General features: G+C 41.3%; 2 protein-coding genes across 5 annotated transcripts in view; both read left to right on the top strand.

The window, feature by feature from the left end:
* The window catches only part of LOC116400383 (protein kinase C epsilon type-like), a 61,420-nt gene extending 42,184 nt beyond the window's left edge, over window positions 1–19,236 (top strand). Inside the window, exons 12-16 of one of the 3 annotated variants that reach the window (XR_004213918.1) lie at window positions 3,705–3,843; window positions 4,109–4,297; window positions 6,419–6,565; window positions 6,852–8,329; window positions 18,451–19,236. Coding sequence is in view for 1 of the 3 variants with exons in the window: in XM_031878189.1 (XP_031734049.1) it covers window positions 3,705–3,843; window positions 4,109–4,297; window positions 6,419–6,565; window positions 6,852–6,998 (622 nt within the window). In the remaining 2 variants the exon portion in view is untranslated. Of the gene's footprint in view, window positions 1–3,704; window positions 3,844–4,108; window positions 4,298–6,418; window positions 6,566–6,851; window positions 9,415–18,450 lie in introns of those variants that run through there. The other 2 variants (XR_004213919.1, XM_031878189.1) reach the window with 2 other exon arrangements.
* Window positions 10,909–24,126, top strand: part of epas1b (endothelial PAS domain protein 1b) — a 37,773-nt gene continuing 24,555 nt past the window's right edge. For both annotated transcript variants that reach the window (XM_031878170.1, XM_031878179.1), the window contains exon 1: window positions 10,909–11,357. In XM_031878170.1, coding sequence (XP_031734030.1) covers window positions 11,332–11,357 — 26 coding nt within the window. In that variant the 5' untranslated portion in view covers window positions 10,909–11,331. The remainder of the gene's footprint in view (window positions 11,358–24,126) is intronic.

Raw genomic sequence — 24,126 nt, forward strand, 5'->3', positions numbered from 1 at the left:
GAAGGGAACCCTGGAGGACACTTTATCTCATTTCTCTTCTAGAAGGGCGCCCAAGAGGCCACGTCATAATTTTCCTCCAATGGAAGATCACCCTACAGTGCGCTTTATCATGTTTTCTTTTCTAAAAGGGCACTTTTAGGGCAATTCTAGGGCAATTCATCATGTTTTATCTACCCTAGAGGTATCCAAGAGGGCACTTTTGCTGCATAATGCGTCCACATGATCCTCAAATTGATTGCAGTGTTCAGACGAAGTTTGGGAGAAGGGTCATTTTAGTGCTATAATCTTTATCGTTAAGTCCAATGCTTTTAAACAAAAGCTTCAGCTCGTATTTACTCTGCTCTGTATGTACACACCAACTCAACCAAGAAGTGACGACCATGAGAAAGATACTTTTTTTAAATTTTCATTTCGTGCCTGACTCCAGAAAGATTTCATTCCAGAGGTTTAAAGTACATTCTGACATTTTCAAACATTAAGATTAATGGATCAGTCTTTCAACACTGTGTTCTCAGTCACGCTGTATTGACAGTGAATACTACTCTGTCAGAGGTTGGCAGGGAAAACCAACCAACCCACGCACACACACTGAGCTACCTGATCATCTCTCTCTCTCTCTCTCTCTCTCTCTCTCTCTCTCTCTCTCTCTCTATGTCTTTTGCTCTCTTGTCCTGACCCACTTTGTTGAGCGGAAGAAGAAGAACAACAAGTATTTTGGGAACATTATGTCCCGACTGGCCCTCCTCCTCCCTCTCCTCACCCCCCCTCCCTCCTCCATCACTCCTCTGATGTTCATCTTTTTTCCCCATCAGCCCCTCCTCAATGCTACCATCACCACGACTCCCCCATGTCAACAAGCAAAAATAATTTTTACACAATGGAACATGTAGCAGCACTTTCACTTCTCTTCTTTTCAGCTTCACTGAAGTCTCTGAGACAGAATAGAGGTGATGTTTGAGTGTGATAGTGTTGACAGAGCAGGCTCAGACTGGTTAGAGGGCAGATACACAAACATACACACCTGTGAGGACATCGTCACACTGTCTTTCAGAGTTGGTACATGTACGAATTTAGATGGAGTGATATTTTTCACTCCCAATACATCAAAACGTAATACCACAAGCATGAGAGTTGTGATTTAGATCAGTAAAATATCCAATGAAAAAGCTACAGGACTAAGAACCTGACAAAGCATTTGATGGCAACTTGGTTTCTTCAGACAGATTACGGAGCCATGTGTTTGGATAATGTGGCTGGGTGTGCTCATTAGACACCTGTTGAAACGTCTGAGGAAATCCAAAAGTTACTGACACGAACAAAAGTTAGTTCATTCCTAACATACATTTTAATTTTATTTTATTTTATTCTCCAGTTTGTCAATATCTTTGTCTTTGTGTGTATTTGACCAGATGTGTGAACATGTTGTCAAAAATAACAAGGGATGGAGGAAATGATGGAGGGTGAGAGAAGTTAGCTGTCACAGTGCAGGGGTTGTCTCTAACGACGTAATGGAAAAATCACTCAAGATTAACATGAAACACAGGAAATGCTTTCAATTGAGTCTGATTGCCTTGTGTGTGTGTGTGTGTGTGTGTGTGTGTGTGTGTGTTTGTGTGTGAGAACTCCTTCTGCAGCGGCTCCTGTTTATTGACAGGATTTGTTAAGCGATATTAAAGCTTTTCTAACAAACAAATCCCACAAAGGTTATTTCCCTGGAACACAATGTGACACTGATTCAGGGTCAGAAGGGTTGTAACATGCTAAGCCACTTTGTCCAGGTCAGGGTTTAAACGAGAGACGGGGAACCACTCGGACCAGTTGCTTTTCTTACCACTGAGCTCTCAACCTATATCACTGTTAAATGGCTTTAAAACCATGACTGGCTTGGTACTAACTGGTCCTGGTAGTTTGTGTGTATTTGAATTACCGCTCTCTTTTCTGCCCCGAAAAGACCAGAAGCAAGGCAAAGGTGTACTTTGTAATAGTGCTCTCTGAAATGCTAAAGCATGTTTGTGATGTTTTCTGTTCATATACTAAAATACCTTGTGTTTGTGCCGCTATACCTGATGGAATTTTCACTCTCATGAACTCACAAATCTCATCTTTTGATTCAATGAATAAGCTTATATATAATAATAATAATAGTACTAAAGAATCAAAGCGTAAAGAAAACTGATTCAATTATTTAGCAATAAATAAATTAAGATAATTAAAATGTTGCCCATTCCCTGCTATGAAACATAGAATATTCGCCTCCTTCTCATCCTACAAAACCACACAAGACATCTTCACATAAATAAATATTATTCCATTAGTGCGGCTGAACACATGTAGCCACTTAATATTGAGTTTTCCTGCAGCGAGGTGATGTGTAATACAAAGATTAGCGTCAACAGTCATTTGAATTCAATCACAAATGCATTAAATTCGTATGCTATTTTTCTGCCCGGCTGCAGGCGGCCAATTCAGATTTAATGTGCTGGGAGTCGCCTGGAGGTGAGATATGTAAACAGGCAGCCAGTCGCCAGTTTAATCTTTCATCTGGGGAAATACAGAACAAGTGCTGCTCTTTCCTGCCTCAACATGGGGCCGTCAATGTGCCTTTAAGCAAGGCATCGTCCCCAGTACAGCACTGTGGTTGTATTGGGGAGCTAAGAGTGATGAAAGTTTTGGATTTCATGCCAAGTTCGCTTATGATGACCTGAATATGAACTGTTGAGTGAAAACTTGATTGAAAGCCAACTGTCAAGCTCCACTGCATCTGGTATGTCATGTTGTTTTTCCATAAGACTTGAGGCACATTAGCATATCGTTCATGGTTTAACTTTGCACAAAATCTGGATTCCTGCCATGATGTTAAATTGTATATTAAACTCAGGAAATATTCGGATTTTCAAAATGTAATTTGCAAGGCAAACATGTTCCAGCATGTTTCATGTTTTTTATGGTAAATAACTTACTTTCCATAAATTCACTGTGTTGAGGGTGCACAGTATACACACCCAGAGAGACTGGTTCATAATCAGCATCTCTTCAGAATGTTCTGTATATTTTTCTCACAACCTTATACTGTATAGTGCAATGAATATCCTGTCAGAGCAAAGAATGATGGGACAGAAAAGAACAAACTTTTTTATTTATTTTTATTTTGGAAGCTCGCTAAAACAGGACAGTTGCATAAGCTCTTGACTTTAGAAACACGCACACGCACACACTCTGTCTCCTCCCTGGCTTGTCAGGGCGGCTGTTTGAAACCACCTTGGGCTGAACGGCTGCATCGGCTACATCGAGGAGATGTTGACATTGTTGTGGCCATCAACCATCAAGCCCAGAGCTGCAGCATTCATAACCACCCTTGTCATCTCTCAACACTGCTTCTCTTATCTCTCATACTGCCCCCCCCCTTCACCTCTTTCTCCCATTCAACCCTCAACTTTCTCTCATTTCTTAGGTCTGTTCCTCTTCACATTCTCCTCCTTTAAATACGAAAACAAACTTGTGGATCATGATTGTTGTAAATTCCAACTTTTCTCAAATTTGTGGTCATTTATGAGAAGCATTAGTTTCACAAGAGATGGCATTGAAATAAAAACAATATCTAACAACTTCTTGGTAATGCCATTCCTCCCAGTATGCATAGAGTATTTTGCCAAATCCCTCTTGCTAATCCCTCCTTTCACCCGTACAACCCTCTGGCTCTGCAGAGACTTGAAGCTGGACAACATACTGCTGGATGCAGAGGGTCACTGTAAGCTGGCAGACTTCGGGATGTGCAAAGAGGGCATCCTCGATGGAGTCAGCACCACCACCTTCTGTGGGACGCCAGATTACATCGCACCCGAGGTGACCTCAGACAACAACGTCCACACCCACAAACTTAAACTTGTATTTGTCCATGTTCGACTCTTTGCTGACGATGATCAATTTTTCATTGCTAATATGGAGTTGAAAGAAGAACATTTTAGCCTTTTGGTGGGAGGCTTTTTATGTCGCAGAACTTGACAGAAAAATTTGAAATTTGAAAAACTTGCATAATTTCACGTAGGTGTAATGTACTTTTTGTCTGACTACCTGTTTGTACGCCTCCTCATTTTTATGTGTGATTAAGATCCTTCAAGAGCTGGATTACGGCCCGTCAGTGGACTGGTGGGCTCTGGGGGTGCTGATGTATGAGATGATGGCAGGTCAGCCACCATTTGAAGCCGATAATGAAGATGACCTGTTTGAGTCCATCCTCCACGACGACGTCCTCTATCCCGTCTGGCTCAGCAAGGAGGCCGTGTCCATTCTTAAAGCGGTCAGTTAGCTGTTCATTAAAACATTTAGCATTGTGAGCATTTTTTAGTCCACTTCCTAGTCCACTTAGCTGGGAACAGAGTCTACCTGAACATAGATTGGTCTGAGATAGTTTACAGTTTAACTGTATTACAGTTTGTGTCCAGTCAGAACAAAATCCATACTCCCACAAGAGAAAAATCCAGGGTTTGTGCTTGCATGATAACATAATTGGTGGTAAATTTGCACGTTAATTAAGGAACAGACATGCAAACTCATCCCGCTGCTACTACTTCAAGTTCTAATTATTGCAAAGCCTAAAAAACCAACTAATCTTTAAAACAGGTCCATACTCATTTGCTGAAGTATCTTCAGAGGTGATTCCTCTTCCTCTCACGTCTACTATTCCTCAGGCTTTTTACAAATCCACCAATATGGTATAGGTCAACTACACACTCACACATTTAAACCTCCCTTTAGCACAACCTCACTGAGCCTTGACCACATGTGTCCTAGTTGTTCTGTTTTTTCCTTCGTATTTCTTTGCCTTTACCTTGTGCTTTCTTAAGTAATGAGTTTCGTTATGAGCATGGAATCTCTGCACATTATGAAGAATTCTAATAATATCCAGCCCTAATGGACTAATGGGCTGTTACAGATCCAAAATAAGAATCCACTAAGGACTCTTAAACGTTGATGTTTTTTCCATTTATGCATCAGTTCTTGTGTTTATTTGCTTCTGTCCTCTGCTTGTTTTGTGTTTTTATACGCTATGTCTTTCCCTTAGTTTTGTGTTTGTCTCATTCTCAGTGTCACATGTGAGTGAGGATGCTGGTTTTTTTTAGTGTCATATGTTGATCCATGTATCCTCCTCTGAAAGAACGTTGGACAATTTCCGTTATGTTTTAATCCATTACTTTTTTTGTGTGTTATTGGTTGTGGGTGTGTGTGGGTGTGTAATGCCACTTGACCATTCTTTATTTGTTTGTCCAGTTTTTCCATCACAAGCCTTGCGTTTACCTTGGCTGTTGACTGCAAAGCCTTGTGGGAAAGTGTGTGTGTTTATGTTGGACAATGTCTTGGACTCTGACCGGTCACTTGACCAGCACACTGGGCTCTGATTGGACATGTCCTCCAACTGAAAGACTTCGGGTCACGGAATAAAGTCTCTCGGCTAAGTCTAATGGCTGAGCAGCTCGTTCACCACTCATCCAGAATTCAAGTATTTGCAGAAAATCCAGCAGAAAATGTCAGGCAAAGGAGGCGTTTTATAGAGAGTATCTTTCTAAGGCACAGAATTATCTCTTTTTTAAAATGTTGACATCATTTAAAGTCTTTGTGATAAATTAAACATTGTAACAAGTGAAAAAAGGGATTTTGAATTTACTTTTTCTCCCCGTGCTTGTTTGTTAGCAAATAGTAATCTACAAAAATATTCAAGAAGCAAGCTTTTAATTTAATTTAATTTAGCAAGCGCTGAATTTAATGTTGCCATTTCATCAGTTTTAGGTGTTGTCTGGTTACTGCTCTCTGTAAGCCAGTGTCTGTTGAGTTTTGCATGGAGATAAAACTGAGACCCAAACTGGGCCTGTGCCTGCACCTTTAAAATGTGCAACATGTAATGCCTAGCCACCTGCTCCAAAGAAATAAGCAGCATTTCAACTCTACTACTGGGTTCATACAATCTAAATTCACAGTCATCAGTTATATTAAAAAAAGCGAACTACTAACTAACAGAAATATACATAAAACTCTTGAGAGCCATGCAGTCAAAATAACACTGCTATCTTATAATCCTCACTTGTATTAATGACTGTTAGCTCATTAGGATTACGTATCTATAATGAGTTGCATGATTGAAGATGATTAGCACAAAATACCAAAACCTGGAGTTGTTCCGATGCCAGTGTGCAATTCTATGCCCCGATCCAAAATCACGTTGTCATATCATTTATCAGCTCATTGACGATACAAAGGAACAACAACAGCACATGTCACTTACTTGCCACCTGATCCATATACCCTGCCTGATCGGTACTGCCCATGTGCAAGCTAGTACTACACGCTCTCGTTCACCCTATTTGTTCCCTGATAATGATGCACTGTAAACAACAAATTTTTCTTTCTTTCTGTCACTTCTCAGTTCATGACCAAGAGTCCGAACAAGCGTCTGGGCTGTGTGGTGGCTCAGGGTCTGGAGGAGGCCATTAAGCTCCACGTGTTCTTCAGAGAGATCGACTGGACGCTGCTGGAGCAGAGGAAAATCCGACCACCATTCAAACCACGCATCGTGAGTTCACACACTCACGGAAACACACACCGGATTACTGTGCAACTGTGAAAAATGGGTTCTGTTTGAAAGAGGGAGAGCCTAAAATATGAACATTATTACATTATTACAATCCTTTACCAGCAACTGATAATAAAATGTACTCATGGTTAACAGTTTATATTTTCGGTTGCAAAAAGCTCATTTTAAAATAACTAAACATTTGACCTTTTCTTAGACTGCTTATTCTACCAGTCGTCAAAGGTCCTGAGGCTGAAATCCGTCTCTCTTGTTCTTTGTCTTCCAGAAAACCAAAAGGGACGTGAATAACTTTGACCAGGACTTTACACGAGAAGAACCCAACCTGACACCGGTGGAAGACAACATCATCAAGCAGATCAATCAAGATGAGTTTAAAGGTTTCTCCTACTTTGGAGACGAGACTGTGGCCTAGACACACACACACACACACCCTGACACACAGATAATTAACACATTAATATACACCACCACACCTAAAAATATCTTCGAGCTAAGATGTAATATTTGAAGAAACACACGGCCTGAGACCTCCTGAATTTCTCCAGATCGTGACCTCTCCAGGACTTATACTAGACCATCGGTATCTCTCTCTCTTCATGGTTTCTGTGCTCTTGTTGTTTGTCCATTTGTGCATATGCCATCAAAGTATATGCTCAAGCGGCATGCAAGTGCAGGTCAGAAGCTGTAAGAAATGCTCCTTATCTTGGTCCGGATGCATTTCTAAAGCAGCGGACAAAACTGAACTCTGTGTTTTCAGAGGGGTCTTTTGAAGTAGATACAGGGGCAAGGTCACGGCCTGTGAGTGTGCCCGTGTGTCTGTGTGTGTGTGTGTGTGTGAGAGCGAGATAATGTAAGGGCAAGTGTGCATGCATGCATAGTTGCATACTGTACCTCTAGAAAGAGCAAGACTGTCATTTCTGTACGTGATGTGCTGTATCCTGTGTCTCTCTCCGTGTTTAAAGAATGTTTTTCTTCTTCTCTAAACTTCTATGTGAATGGAAAACAAAATGTATATGTTGAACCAATGATTGTATTTAAAGAAAATGGTCTTGAATTTTTTTTTTTCAAATGAAGGTTTTGTCAGTGCTGTGTTATAAATTTGACAGCCAAACTGGCAAATTCAAAGTTAACTTTAGAAGGTGCCCGGCGAAACATTGGAATTTTAAGGTTTGAGCTTAGTTTTATCTCAGCAGTTCTTGTCTGAGCTGTTTTCCTTCTCTCTCCACATTTGAGCTTGTTAGTATATTGACGTCCCTTTCTTCATTCAAAACCAAAGGGTACCATTAGCCGTCAGCTAACAGACCGTGGCTGACCACTCGGTGTGTCCTGTTGTAGTGAGTCATGCTTGCAGTGTTAACAAGCTGGTTCCCATACGACTTGATGTTTGACATCGGGACAGTTGTCCTATGAAGCCAAATATAGAGCTGAAATCGAAAATGTCAAAGGAGCCCTTTAAAAAGTCCTTGTTACTGAAACTCTCACTGCACCTCCTTAAACTCCTTAAATCCCTTCATGACCACTTGATCGTTGAAATGCCTTGTGTGTGTGTGTGTGTGTGTGTGTGTGTGTGTGTACAGTCACTGGTTAATCGGTCACTGTACTCGACCTACTTCTCTGACATAACAAACCAAACCCTCATGACTCCACATCAAAGTGGTGGATCGTACACAGAGGTGAGTGTGTTCAACTGAATGTATTTGCTTCTGAATGTGTGTGTGTGTGTGTGTGTGTGTGTGTGTGTGTGTGCATCATGTTGTATTTTTTATTTAAAACATCTTTTTGTTGATGTCGTTGTGTTGTTTTTTTACTACCTTCATCTAGTTGTTGATGGCATGTTAGAAATCTTTAGGTTTCATGTGATGGTCAGAGAACTCTTCAGGCCCTCCTCCTCTTTGCCCCGCCCGGACATGGAGGTCAGATAAGCTGGTGTTCAGAGGCGCTGCTCAATGTCACAGGTCAGGTTTAGGACTTTATAGTGAACGGAAAAAGAATCCAAACACCTTTCAAAAAACTCCATGTGCAATACTCTGAAAGAGTTTTTTTATGTGTTTGTTAAGTTGTGATGTCTTTCTTCTTATCTTCCTCTTGTTTCGCTTCATCCTCATCCACAGACAGGTACAGAGGAGAGTGCTTTACAGTTAGTTTAAGGCCACATAAAAGTGATTGTTATTTCATATATATGTTCTCAAAAGTGCAAGTAGTGGGAGTATAAGATGTATTAGATACAGTAGCTGTAGGAAGACTAAACACACGCACACAAACGCATGTATGGATAGCGCTGCAGATTTGACGTTGTTTTACTGCCAACCAACTTTCAAAACATAATGTTTCTGCCGTCCATCGTGTCTCTTCTCTTCTGTCTTAATGTGTCTCACGTTGCATCTTTGTTTTTGTCTTTAATTTAAAACAGTTTGTTCCACTACAACCCAAAAAAGTATGTTCTTTCCCCGAAGTCCTCCATGCTAACTGCCAATTGCAATGTCCAAATGTTCCACCCACAATCCCTTTAGCTTAACGTTTTGTGTAGAGTAAAAGAAGAAAATCATGTAGGAAGTTCCATTTCTTTGGTTTACAGGTTGAAGTTAAATTGTGGCCTGAGGTTGATTTCAAACAATGGAGACAGTATTATGATTTAACCTACAGTATCAAACATTCATCTTCCTGGGGTCATATGCAGAATGTTACTCTATGTACGTGTTTCTGTTTTGTTGCGGTCACTGTATTTGTGAAGCTTTGTATGTACAATTTTGTCATCTGACCTGTGTTTTTTTATTTTCATGTGCTTCATTTGTGTTCGAATTTGTTCTTTTCTTTCACGCTGCGTGCCAAATGTACTGTATTTTAAAAGGATGTGAAGATGTATTTTAATTTTTGAAACAAATTAAATATCATGATGCCAGAAAAGATATTTCTGTTTGTTTTGTGTATCATTTTAATTTTTCGTTTTATTCATCTGAATCTCCTCCTGTCTACCTCCTCTCAGTGCCAACTGATGTTAGCCTATATTAGCTTAGTTCAGTGGCGGGCCGTGTATTTTATACCTGGGCCTTCTGTGCTGTCCTACTGAGCTACGGTTATTTGTTTCTATTGGTGTAATAATACACGTATTCGTATTAAACCGTTTGCTACGAGGCTTACGAACCGAACAATACGTTTGAATAATACTAGTGCATTTGGAAAATGCAGAAGCTTAAATTGTGGGAAATATAATGTTTTCGGTGGACTGCGCTCACGTAACAGACAACGGGATGTGTGACCTTTTGAACCCGGAACAATAACAAAAAAACGAAATAACCCCGCGATGACGGGATGCTTCGTCATTAACTGACAAGTCAGAATCAATGTAATTATCACAATGACAAGAACCAGTCACATAAAATGTCAAGCATGACAAATCAATCCAGCAACACTGCAGCGCTAGAGCGCGAGCCCTTCATATTATTCATAAAAATGGGAACACAAATTATAATAGATGTAGTGTATTTGTGAAAAATTATAAAATAGCTATAACTTTGTAAAAAAAACGTTTAATTTACTTATTTTTATTTTAAATACATTGCTGTATTTTTCAATGTTCAAGACCACAACTTGAACTTTCAGGTTCACATTGTTTTTTTTCAAATGAACAAAACTTTCGACCTGGATTTAGCTCCATACATACATGCTCACATCTGGTCTGTCATGAACGCTCATGAGGAGGCTGCTTTCATCTCATCGTTTAATTTAATTATGAGCAAACTACAGACGAGTTTAAATAAATGAAGCCGCTCTCTATGTCTGCTACACTTCTTACTGTCAAGTCTTACTATGATGTGCAAAGTCTGTGCACAAACACCCTGCTGTTGATTGACAGCTGAGGAGGGAGTAGAGACCATAGATGTGTTTTGGTGAGGTGAACAAGTTCGAAAGGTAAAAAAAAGAAAAACTTGGAGCTTGGAAATGTCAGTGTGTAGCAGCCAACCTGTTCTTTTCCATAGCAATGTTACCCACCTCTCTATCGCCACACATGTGTTTTCAGAGGATAATTCCTTTAAAGCATAACTGCTATAAATAAAATTCAAAATATCATCATTATGGCTTTCATACAGCATTGTAGCCTAAAGGCCCATTTGTATCATTTTACTGGCGGGAACGGACCTCCATGCTGACATCGTTTACAGCCTGTTGCAACTCAGGTACACTCAGGTAAGTGAGCAGCGCACACAGGGGAGGGCGGGGCTGTTTAGAGGGAGGGGGGGGCAGTTTAGAGGGAGGGGGGCAGTTCCCGGCTGCGTTTCCAGCCAATCACGGCGCGCGGACCTGGACAGCGGCTTTCACTTGTGCCAGCTGAGCTCCAGGTCCAGAGACCGACCGGAGAGCTCTGCGGGTTTTTCACAGATCAGCAAAGCGAGGAAAAAGAAAAAGAGAGAAAAAAGTTTTCGCGCGTGGACCTGCGGTGCGGCTTCTGTCAGCAACAGCAGCTTCCAGCCCCAGCCGGTGTAAAGAGGGGGTGGTGTGGGTGTCTCTTCTGCGGGTAAGAGGCTGTGCAATCCTCGGCAGTGTTCTGAGACTGTACGGCTCCCGATCCCGATCACCGTGAGCCTGGTGGACTAACCTAACCTACAGGGTTTTAATGACATGATCTGTCAGAGGACTTCTGACCCGCGCACATCGATATAATAAAAAACCTACAGGTGTTACTTCTTTTGACTTCTAAAGTCGGACTTAACCTAGACTGTCGGGGAATTACAACAGCAGATAAAAACATGACGGCCGATAAGGATAAAAAGAGGTAAGACTTTCCCTTTCTTTCTTTTATTCCCACGTTTTGCGCAACTTGTGTTGGTTTGGTGCTCAGATCGCGGCTGTCAGTTGGCCTCTCTGGCGCAGACCTGTTGCAGCAGAGCCGCATGTGACTTGGCCCGCGGTTCTGCTAAGATTGCGGTTGCTGCAAATCAGTCACAGTCTATGGATTCATGTGCAAACTTTTTTTTTTTTTTTAATGCAACGACCGCACGTTGGTAGTGATTAGACGTGTTTAAGGTGATTGGGTGATTTGAGTCTGTGCTTGGCAGGAAATTCAGTCTGCTACAGGTTGTCAGTGTGATAAACCAGATTTAAGTCTGATTTTGGACATTTTTAAATTCCATACAACCTTAAAGGCTTATAAGACTTGTTTGTTATGACCAAAAACATGCAAAATGTATAACTGCACTAAATTCTACCTCCTTCAGGTGGAGGATATTCCATCATGCCTCTATTATATCTAATGTGTTTACTCCTCTAAGGATAAATACTTAAAACTTTTAAATCCAAATAAAGCCTTTCCTCTGGTAACTCTTTCCATACTAAGGTTCCCTCTAAATAAATGAGCTTTTATCTGATTATTGGTGAACAGTTTTGTGGATATGTAGCTGAGCGGCGGCTCAGGGTTCAGAAAGTACAACACTTGTGTTTTTTCTTTTTGAATGAAAGCTGTGATTTGTCAACATGAAGCTTCAGTTTCCTGCAGGTTCAGACAGGACATCGTACCTCTGCATAGAGGATGCTTACCAGACAGTTGAACTACCACAACAGCCTTGCATGTTGAGGTAACTGTGTTTAAAAATCTATTAATAGAAATGTTTAAATAGAGCCTGTCAGAGATAGACCATATTAATTGTTTTTCTATCAATAAAGCTGCCCTTTCAGAAGAGAATCTAAGTTCCTAACGTGGAACCTCCTTTCAGAGACAATAACTAATCAGTCATTGCAGCAGATATCAGACTGCTCCGTCAGGACATTTCTAGAACTTGCGGTAGCCGCATGTCTGCTTTCCTGTCGAGGAGATTGCAGCTGGTTAATCACCACTTGCAGTTCTGCTAGATCTGAAAAACTGCATCTATTTATTTGGGGATTTAATTCATGCTGCCTTTATTTAATTTTGTCTGCTTAGTCAGCTGATGCACCAGATAAAGTTTTGTACTAAAACCAGCTTATCACACAGTGAATTACATTGTAAAAGATACTTGGGATATTTGGATTGAAATACTTGATGCTTCGTAATCATAATTTATACATTTGTCAATATGTTGTAGGTGCATGTTCCTCATTTCAAACAACTACTTTATTGTGATTGTTTCTTCCTAAGTGCCGATTTTCGGTTTCGGTGAGGTCATGGACCTAATCTTGCGTAATAACGCTGTACTGGTTCCAGCTTGTCCCAGTTTGTGTCGCCATAACAGCTGCTTCATCAAAGGGAGAGAAGTACCGTCTCACCTGTGTGGAAAATCCTTCATTTAATCGACTGTGTCTGTACAATCACATCGTAAAAAAAACAATGTTTAATATGAAACATGGAAAAAGCAGATGGGACGTTTAATAATCAAGAGATTCAAACTGTTCGCTCAGTTTATTCGAAACTGAGCGAACAAAAATCTTCAACCTTCACACCACTAAGAGAAGAACATTGATTCGAATCAGCAGAGTTGGGTTTGACTTCTGCTTTCTTGTCCGTCCAGATTTTTATCATTTTGTTTTGCTAATTTAATGGTCTGCCTCTTTGAGAATCCCCAGTATAATGGAGGGACTTGGTAGCTGAATGTGTATGCTAGGTAACCAGAATGTCCCTGGTTCCTGGGACATTTGTTGCATGTCATACCCCTAATAAAGCCACAAAAAGCCCCCCCCCAAAAAATCCCAAATAGGTGATTTTGGATTCTCTTTTTGAAACAAACTCTTCCCCGATTGCATTCGCTGAAAATGGCGCGTGAGTTGGGACTCACCTGCACAAAAACATAACTGCAATATCTGGTTGTCGGGCATGCCGGGTGGAACATTTGAACATATCTGCCAACCCTATCAGGTGTTAAGACACATGACAGAGACACTGGACTCCGTGTCATCGGCGATGAAAGTGAGACAACAACATTAGGAGACAGAAAGTCCACGATCGTCTTCCTCTGGCTCGTCGGCGCCTTGGCGCCTCCGCCGGAGAGCTTTCGGCCATTTTAGGGGAGGAGATCTGCGAGTGTGTATCCGTCAGGCTGCACATGAAAAGCGTCTCTGTGTGTGTTTGTGTGTATGTGTGTGTGTGTGTGAGTGTGAGAGAGAGAGAGAGAGAGTTCACTAGTTTCTGTCTCCTCAGTGATGTGTGTTTGTATTACACAGTAGCACATTGTCACTGCTGCTGCTGCCTGGAAGTCATAATTGCTCTGAGAAGTTGTATGACTCATAACGGGCTGCCCGGCAATCACAGCTGTAGTCGAGTTCCTGTCAAATATCTTACTTCCCTGTATAAGGACACCTCAGATTGCATCATTACACCGCTGTCACCTGTCACAGCAAAAAACAGTAGCTTCAAACCATCATATCTGAAGTTACAACCTCTGTTTAAACACTCCAGTGGTTGTTGTGCGCTGTCACAGCTTTACTCAGCTTTTACCACAATGTGACGCAGTAACACATCAGCAGTGTCTCTCACCTCACTTTCCCACCGCTGACTTTACAACCTAGCTTTATGTAAATTATGGTTTATGTATTTTAGACCAATAAGGGTCAGTATAAAGATTGCATAATGTTCGATACAGTACATCAAAGTTGTAGGTATTTAAAGGGCCAGTGTGTATGATTTAGGAGATCTATGAGCAGAAATGTAATATTACATTCATAACTATGTTTTCATTAGTGTACAATCCCCATATAACTCATGAGAAGAGAGCAAGTTGCCAAAAACAAGTCGGAGAGAACCGAAGGGGAGGACAGGTAGTTGTTAAACATAAGTGAAGCAGCTCTGGCATCGCGTCGGTCTGTTCATGCCTGTCAACTCAGCGGTTCACATTATCGCAGCGCACTGCGGCGAGCCGAGGCCTGGTTGGCACGGAGCCGCTAACCCCCTGCCAGCCCGGCCTCCCAACACTACCCAAACATCACGCCACTTACAGCAGCCGCTCAGACTGAAACACGGAGAGCGTGAAGCCCAATATGTCTCCAATGAGGGGCTTTATTGTGTCTTGTAGACAGAAAGAGAGGTAGCACATAAAGTGCATGGACTCAAGTATTGTGCTTCAGGACAGTTTTAAGTTCTGGTTCCAGGGTGTTTGCATTACTCCTCTATATTTCAAAATAAAATAGTAATTCAGCTTTCACATTAAGCATGAGATATGATCATAATATTTTCTTTCTTTGTGATTTTTTTTTTTGTCATTAAATCTTTGCCATCCAATTCAACTCAAGCAAATTCTTATTTTTAAGGGCTGCAACCAACAATTATTATTATTATCATTGATTCATTTCTTTGATTCACGTTGCATCTCATGATGTTTCTCATCCTGACATTCGTCTGCTGAGTAATCGGTTTGTTTCGGGGCTGTGGTGGACATGGAGTTTACCAAAACCAGTGTGCTGGATCAATTTGGGGAAAGCAGTTGGACCTCTGCATGACAAAGCTGGGAAATGAACCCTTGGACAACACTGAGGTTTTACTTTTGGTTTGATGACTTACAAGTATCAGTCTGTAATGATTTCCAGAGCAAAGCTGAACCTTGTGACAGGTCGATAGATGTCAGGCAGCAACAGAATACCTTACTTTTCCCAAAAGAAACCCACAAATCATTGATTCAGCTCAAAACGTGTGATTGTATCCATGTTTAGATTCTTGTTGTTTTTTCAGCTGGAATCTGATGAAACAAGCAGCAGCTTTATATCGGCAGCAACATTAAAAGCCACTTCAGTCTGTTTGTCAGTTTTGAATAAGTCTCTCTGTGGTTAAGAATCTTCTACTGTTTGTGTTTAAAGCTCTTATTCCATATGTAGACAAGTGAGAGGAAGATGAAGACGGAAACACAGGGAGTCAATATATAGTGAAGGGGTGAAGTGAGTAAAAGATTTACTGGAGAGAGTGAAGGACCCTGGGTTATTAAGTAGAGCATTGCTAGAGATACAGATGTGTTTCCTAGCTGTGTGATGGACACCAAGTTACGTTTTAACTGAGCCAGCTATTTAACACCTCACTGCTGAGAGCACTTAGAGGACGGGGGAGTAATACAGGCTTTAAAAGGCTCATTTGGTGTTTTTAAGTGAAGCTTTCAGAAATTGAATTTTTCTGTACTGTTTTCATGTTATTGTCTGCTTATTGAATTAATCTTTTTGATGCTTTTCACTGAACATCCATGGATTTTTTTTTCTAACAAGAAACAGATGTTATCCTAGATCAAAAATAAACATACATTTCAGATTTTTTTTTTGTTGAGCCCAATAAAAGAAATATTCAAACACATTGTGTAGCGTAACTTTGCATAATGTAAAAGCTCAATGTAATAATCAGCACATAATGTAAGAAAACCATGCGCGTATAACGTATTCAAAATGCTGTGCATGTAATAAGTTATTACACTATGCACAAAATGATTAAAGGGTTCCTATTCTTTAATCCGTCCGTCTGTCCGTTCTCTTCTGCTTATCCGGGCCTCGGTGATAATAAAATCTAAATGAATTTGAGCGACAGACAAAGTGAGAAGTGTTGTTATTGTACACAACAGTAGAAATCAAACTGTATGTCCTGATATTAAACATACTGGTGGTGAACCTGAGGCCCCGTGGAGCCCGGAGGCCCTCTGGTAAGCTGTAAACTTTGGCCCCCGCACACTGAGGGGAAACAGCAGGGGGTGACGAAGTGGTCTGGGAAACCTCTCTGCATCTTTCCACTGTTATTTTTGTCTCACTCATTCTCACCCGCCCACTCCTCCTCGGGCTTTCCGTCTTTGTTTTTTTTCTTTGTGTCTTTTTGCTCATATCACACTCGCTCACATTAATCCACGACTCCCCCTGTTAACCCCATGTTTAAGGTCGTTTTACCAGGCCTATATGTTCCCCTCTCTCCCCTCCTTCAGAACTTTGTCTCCTTGCCATTTCCTATTTCCTGTCCGGCAGCTCCCCTTCTTCCTCTGCCGGTGTACCAAAATGGCTCCCTGAACCGCTGTGTGTCACCTGGCTGAGCTCCAGGTCCTCTGAGACTCCTTCAGGTTGACCATGAAAGTCTAGCGCCCCTAAGTCAAGTCTCCTAAGTTAAACCACTTCATGGCAGCTTAACTTTAGCTAGCAGTCGTTTTCTTCACTGCATCAGTGGGCATGTTGCGCTGCACTTGTTTGCATGTTACTTCTACCGACTGGCATTCAGTGGAATAGAGAGAAACTTTAGCTTGCGTCTTCCTGCTCGTGCACGATACAAAAACACCAAAACAGGACCCCACTGGTAAAAATATCGCTCCATGGTCAAAAACTCCACAGGATACCTTTAACCAAAACTATACTGTAGTTCCCTTGTGTGAAAACCTGACATGGAACATTAGAAATGTTATCGCAATATCAATATATTTATTGTTTCATACATGAGGGAAATAAATTAAGTGACTCTTTCTATGAAAGCTTGATTATCTCATGAAAAGTCTGTCTGTGTTGAAAGGAAGTTTTAAGAGAGTCTTCCTCTCCGTTTGTCCCGCCCGTGTGTTTAATAGCGTTCTTCTTCTGCCTCACTGACACACAATCTCACTGTCCAAAGTGAATTTGTTGACTCTAACAAGCAGTGAAAACACTAAAGGGGCTGAAAGCCAGACACCCCCGACAGGACACCATAACACTATCGGAGCTGGTTTTCACCTTCAGATGCAGCAGCAAAAACATGTTCTGGACACAAAATGTCCCACGATGCAGTTCATCAGAGTAAACATTCAACCTCAGCTTGGTGTACTTCACTTTTTTTTTTTTATTCATTTTGCACAGTTGAATTGAAGTTATTTAACATGCACAAAGAGAAATCTTTTCTTACCTTTTCATCTCAAACACAAGTATCATTCTTTTGACTTTGGCTGCTTTGCAAACTGGAATGTGAGAAGCTTCAGTGAGAATGGTGACAAAGTGAAAAAACAGTGCGAGGCTTGCATTCCTTTCTCTTTAAGTCTCTGTAATCCTTTTCTACAGTTTTACACTGAGTCATTCCAGGTTGTATTACATAAAGAACTAATGACATACAGCTTTCACTCACCTCTCTTTAGCTCTGTATTCTCACTTGCCCAAAGTGGTACCCTTCTACGAAGATAGTCTCATCGTTTGTGCTTATTGATAAGATCGATGAGAATCTAAAAATCCTGATATGAAATGCAACATGAAATAAAAGTTACACTGGAACATCTCTGAGGTTTCTCATCCTAAAGAGTAACTAGGAAGGTATTTAGGAAAAAGCCATGTTGCTGTTGAATTTGTTAAATGCTATTTTTCCCCAAACAAACTTCTATTCACCTTCATTGTACTGAGCTGAAGGCAGAAGTCTCAGAGACGGATATCCCAAAACCTGGACAAATACAATTATGTAGATCCTATATTTTAATTTCCCAGTCATTAAGTTTGACTGCCAGTTTAAATCTCAGCCATGCAGCTTGTTTGATATTCTGAGAGGGTCCCAGTCTAGTCAGCTGAACTCCCTCACACCACCTGGTGTGACCCCTTCTGTCCCCTCATGCCTCTTTCAATCAGCCAGTCTATCCCGACCATCAGCGTGGCGTGGGTGAGTTTGTTTGTTTATAGTGCCAGAATATATGTGTGTGTGTGTGTGTGCGTGTGTGTGCCTCTCTTTCATGGACTATCAGATACATCAGCAATCTCCTGCATCGTTCTTCCCCTGTTTCAGGCGAAGTCGGGGCCACTGTCTGGGATAACTGTTTGTTCGGCTGCACGCTTGTGTGTGTGTGTTGTGTGCGTGTGTGTGCGTGTTTGTGCGTGTGGGTGTTTGGCTGTGTTTCTAGAACTCTATGTTCCTCAGGATCACAGATTAGCAGTACTGTATTGTTGCTCTGTGTTTGTGTTCGGCCAGGCGCCACAACTACAGGAAGACCCACTGTAAGCAAGGAGAGGTGTGTGTGTGTGCGTGCGTGTGCGCATGCTTTGGGTGTGGGCAGACTCATCGGCCTACTTACGGTGGCCCTAAGAGGTCACCGCACTGTAAATAGACCCAACAGAAGCAAATGAAGAAACATCAATTTGACGACAGATGTGCAGCATTTAGGAAACGTTCACTAACTTCACGACACACGAAAGCATCAATGTGATGACACATGAAAGCATCAATGTGATGACACGTGAAAGCATCAATGTGATGACACATGAAAGCATCAATGTGATGACACATGAAAGCATCAATGTGATGACACATGAAAGCATCAATGTGATGACACATGAAAGCATCAATGTGATGACACATGAGCAGCATTTAGAAAAAACGCTGCAAGAAACTTTCAACCCAACGGAAACTGTTACCAGGGGAAACAAAAAAGTGATGCGCTCGGCTTCTTGTTGCCATGGTTGTTGGCTTGTGATGTTATTGAAAGTCGGCTGTCGGTGGAGTTGGAAAATGACCAAACTGTAAGGTTTAGGAAATGTATAATAGGAGAGTTTGGGAGTTGTTGGAAGTGGTATTTTTCCTCCACCTTCCAGTTTCTGAGGAAAAAATCAACACAGATCTTCAGAAAAGCAGACTGTTCCTTTTTCAGAGCAAGTTAAGGTGCGGTCAAATGTTCAGGCTCCAGTCGACGTCAATTAAATCTGTAAATCTGTTCTTCAGTGGGAGAGATGGAAACGACAAGAACGTGATTTGGACATTTCTAGAGCAAATGATCCATGGAGGGCTGTTGTGAACTTACCGTACCTGTGCTCCCCCCCCCCCCCCCCCCCCCCCCCCCCCACACAAACAGCCTGACACCTGCTCTGGTTACAGAATCTGTTTTCTATAAGCACCTCTTGGCTTGTTATCACAATAGTCAAATGGTCAATGTTGGGGGGGGGGGGGCCTGTATTTCTGCGCACGTGTGTGTTTAAGTGTGTGTGCATGTTGCATGTGTCAAACCTGAGGGAACACTTTGCATTCAAGATGAGAAAGCTGAAAAGTACAGATGATTTTTAATTCAACAAATTATTCCAAATGGCTCAGAGCCCTAAAGTCCCTAAAGATCTCAGTTCTGAGGCAGTGACATGCAGCCCCAGCGCAACAATCAACAATCAGGAACTCTAGCTTGAGATAAAACGTGAAACTGGATACCAACATGCATCGATCGTTCCTCACTCCTGAACATTATTCTGCATAAGCAGTGTTTTCTGGCATTTAATAATGTGAGAAATGAAAGACGAGACTTCAGCAGTAAAAAGACGTTGATATGAGTAAATGCATTACACATTTTAAAAGACATTTCCCCATTAGTGTCTCTGGTTTTTGCATGTCACGATACAGCTCGCATGTAAATGAATGAACATCAAGCTCATTTTCTTTCATCAGCACACGAGCAATGATACGGCCAAGTAATCCTGAACACACACACTGTTCACATGCAGATATGAGCAGGCGAAGCGTCGTGCAGGGAAAGCTGTATTATCAGTCTCATTACTGCCAGCAGAGCGACGAACAGACACAACATATCCTCTATCTGTTGTTTTGTTTGTTTTTAAGATTTGGACCTGAAAATGAGAGCTGAGTAGGATCTAATCTTTCATACGTGTATTTGCGTTTGCATGTAAATGTTCGAGCACATGTTGTAGCCGCTCAGGCTGCAGGGCGTTGGAGGCGTTAACTGACAAGTTAATCACAAAGAGAGAAAGAGAAGTGATTGAAAAAAAGCCGGAGGATGTGTGAGGAAAGCAAACTGAATGAGCACCCCAGGGCGAGGAGGACAGTTGCTGTCTTCACTGGGTACCATGAAATTAAAGTGAGCGTAGGCTACTTCGCCCAGGAGCTAACTGAAGCAAGCTTCACGTAGAAGAAACATCTGGCTCAGCTGCATTGTTTAAATGTGCCGCAGCCTTCTGGGCATGCTGATGAGGTTGATTGATGGACTTTAATACAAGTTGTAAACATCAGTTTTCTATGTAATTATGGAGTAATATGCCAGCATTGATATCAATCAGAGCATCCCTGTTGATCAGTGTTGGAAGGCGACTGCTCTTGTTGCCTCTTCTGTCACCAAAAAAAACATTGTGATACATTTAGCACTCGCTATCGTCTTCAACCCTAAATCCTAGTTTAATGCTTCTGTCACCACGGTTCCACATTCAGTGTGAGTCAGTCCGTCTGTGTGTGCGTGTGTGCTAACTGGTGTTGTGACTCTCTGTGGTTTAGAGTGACAGCGTTGCTTCTGGCACAGAGGTTTGAGAATGCCAAGTATGTATTTTCTTCCTGTCTTCTATCTCTCTCTCTCTCTCTCTCACTGTCAGTCTATTATTGTATTTAATTATCTGTCCATCTGTCCGTCCGTCCATCTGTTCGTGGGGGAAGAAGTCCTCAAATCCTTCAGTTAATTAAAAGTTCCACTACAACAATCTAAAAACACTCTGTTACAAGGCAAAGGTCTACATTCAAAATCCGGATTAAAGAACATTAATGCGATATTCAGAGAGTTAATATAGCAGCAGAGGAGTAATGTCAACATGAAGTCGCTCTCCCATCGCCATGTTGAGAGCCGTTGAGAGACAACAGAAAGGCTCCCAAACTCAAATTTAGCACCTTTAAGTAAAAGTAAAGAAATATTCTCACAAAAAATGTACTCAAACTATCAAAAGTTGAAGTAATTGTTCCACAGAAAAATGTCCCCTCCGACTGATATAAGAATCATAGACTGTATATAAAAAGTGGACGTAGCTACCGTGACGTCGCCCATTGTTTTGAGTTTGGCATTTTGGTAATAAATCAAGTGAGAAGAAGGTTCATTGTCTAATAGTCTATTATACAATCGGAGGTGCCCGACGTAAGGGTCCTGCCTCGCCAAGAATAATAATAATTTTACAATTAATAAAGGAGTTAGTTAAATGAGACAATGTGAGAAGTTTAGAGGGAAAATGTCTCCTTGGTGGAGCTGCTTACAACTCATAGACCTCTGAAACGTGGAGAAAATGTTTTAATCTATAGCAATTTGTTGTTTCATAAACCGATTATATGTTTCTTTATGTACAGTAACAATAAGTGAACTGTTCGATAAAAAAACGACACTATTTTCCTCTTAAATGTATGTAGTAGAAGTATAAAATAGCAGAAAATGTAAATACTCCTCAATGTAAAAGTACCTCAAAAGTACAGCACTTGACCGATGTCAAACACAAACGCATGACGAACCATCCCGGCGGGCCGCAGGTATACTTCAGATATCCTTTTAGAGCTGTGCATGCAATGTTTGTGAGAGTGCAGGATGATGAAAATAGCTGGCAACCCGCATCGCCCGGGCTCAGGCTGCTTTTATCACAGGTCTAAAAGCAGCGTCGAGATGTACCAATGAATCAGAGCGGAACAGAGAATGTTATCTCTGCTTTTTGCATCGTTTTCTGGCGAGGACAGAAACCACAGATGTGATTCATGTGAGGCGTTTTTTTATTCTGGGAAGCTTCAACTTTACCGCGTTTTGATTGGTTTGTTTTGATAAAGGTGCCAAAAGGCCGGAGGTCAATATGTGGACATTTTCTCTGATTCTATTCGAAGTAACTATATTCTTTGGTCATTTCATTGTTTTTCAGTGTGTTTTGGTTACGTGTTCAGTGGTCTGACAGACACTTGGGTTGTGGCTTGTTTGTTATGTGTTACTGCAGTATGCAGCTAAAGATGTGTGGCTCAAGGGCCGAGGAAGAATCCAGGAGGACTTCTGCCTGTAGTAACAGAGAAGACACAAGGGACAAAACAACCTGTGTGTGCGTGTGTGTGTGTGTGTCTGTGGGTGTCTGTGTGTGTGTGACCTTTTTAATCATCACAAGACTCTGTGACTGTGACAGGCATGCACCGGTCACGTATCTCAAATTGGCTGCAGTTGAAAAGGTTATGTCACGAAGCTCATGTGTGATTGCGTGAGAATTATTGGCAGTGCTATTTATGAACGATCGTTGGGCTCGCTCGTGTTAACAGCGGCAGTGAACGATTCTCTGGTGACATTTCTGAACTCACATTTATTACTTATCACTTGACATCTAAGCCAATACAGATTTCTTTGAGATTGTTTGTGTTTTTTTCTTTCTTCATCGGCATCAAAAAAATATACAAAATGTTGAATATAAATAATCTAATCTCTAATTAGAGATGATGGTTACAAGTTTAGAATTCTCCTCTTGACTCTGTTCATGCTGTGGACCTGTTCACGGTATTTTCTGGTGATGTTTATCCTTTTTTACTTTATTCTCAAAATTGCATTTTTTTCTATTCTAACCTAATAATTTGTTGTTATGGGAATAAGATAAAGAGTCCACTCATGATAAATAAACGTAACATGATTCTATAATAATCCCTCACTGGCTTCAATAAGGTAGAAAAACGTCTCACGAGTGCTGTAGTGACCTGAAAACTGAACACACAAAAGGTGAAGTACGTTCTGATCATACAGCTGTAAGCTGATCAGAGTGCCTTGTGCCAGTGATAATAATGAGAACTGATCCTTCATGCCACATCATCAAACGCCTGACTCCTCCTGACTCTCTCTGTTGGCTGAAGAAGCAAAAGGTCTTAAAAACAGCCCTAAAAAGGAAACTAAATCTGGCCTACAAAAGACTTCAAGTGATTTTCGGGATGTTTGATAAGTGTCTTATTGGGATGAGTGGGGCGACTGATAGTTGCTGTATTTTCCTCATGGTTAAGTGCATGAACTCAGTGCCCTTCTGCAGCCAGACTGTTGTGTCTGCACTGAGCGACAACGACTGCACCAAAGATAAACGTTGAAATCAAGTTTATTTACTCAGCACCTTTCTGTCGGACGTCACGAACTGCTTCACAATAAGAGAAAACTGAAGAGTGGGAAAGCTAAACAAAGGCCCGTCTAAACAGGTGCTGTAGGTGGTGGGCTGTGTTTAACAAACCCAGAGCAGACGCTCTCTACAGGGCTGTAGCAGATCAGGTGATCTAGAGGTCAAGAGATCAAGAAAGGTGTCACATGAGACCAGCTGGTTCTGGTTCCCAGTTGTAATCAAATTCGCTATCCACCAGTCTATAGATTCATAATTTATGCCTCACTATGTGGAAGTGACTATGATCAACCTGCTTGAACTTTGCTTTCCTAACATTGTAAAACAAAATGCAATTTACTGAATTGTTCTGAATTATTAGAATAATAAATTGTACACCAGAAAAAAACAACTAATTACAATTAAAGTGTAAACCTTTCTAATGCAGCAACAAATTACTCAAAACCTAGACAGGGATTAAGACAGATGGGCTCCAATGTCCCCGCTACCTCATCCAGCTGTTTGAGTCTGTATCGGCCCGATATCCGTATCGGTGCATCCAAATACTGAGAGTGAGATCCTGGATGCTTTGCCTTCTTTGTTATACTTTTATACATCCTTTGAAGTATAGCTTTGAACTTTAACGCTGTTGATAATTTCCCCACAAAATGTTGCTTTCATAATACTATGAATAAGGAAACGAAGGAAAGAAAAAGCAAAAGAGTGAAGATAGAACGGAAATGTGAAGTTTAGCTCCAGCACTGTACTTAGGTACAGTATGCACTTAGTTACCTCTGAACTCCGGTGTGTGTGTGTGTGTGTGTGTGTGTGTGTGTGTGTGTGTGTGTGTG

Source organism: Anarrhichthys ocellatus, unplaced genomic scaffold (assembly GCF_004355925.1).
Source record: "Anarrhichthys ocellatus isolate YVR2014 unplaced genomic scaffold, GSC_Weel_1.0 scaffold3, whole genome shotgun sequence".
NCBI classification, from domain to species: Eukaryota; Metazoa; Chordata; class Actinopteri; order Perciformes; family Anarhichadidae; genus Anarrhichthys; species Anarrhichthys ocellatus.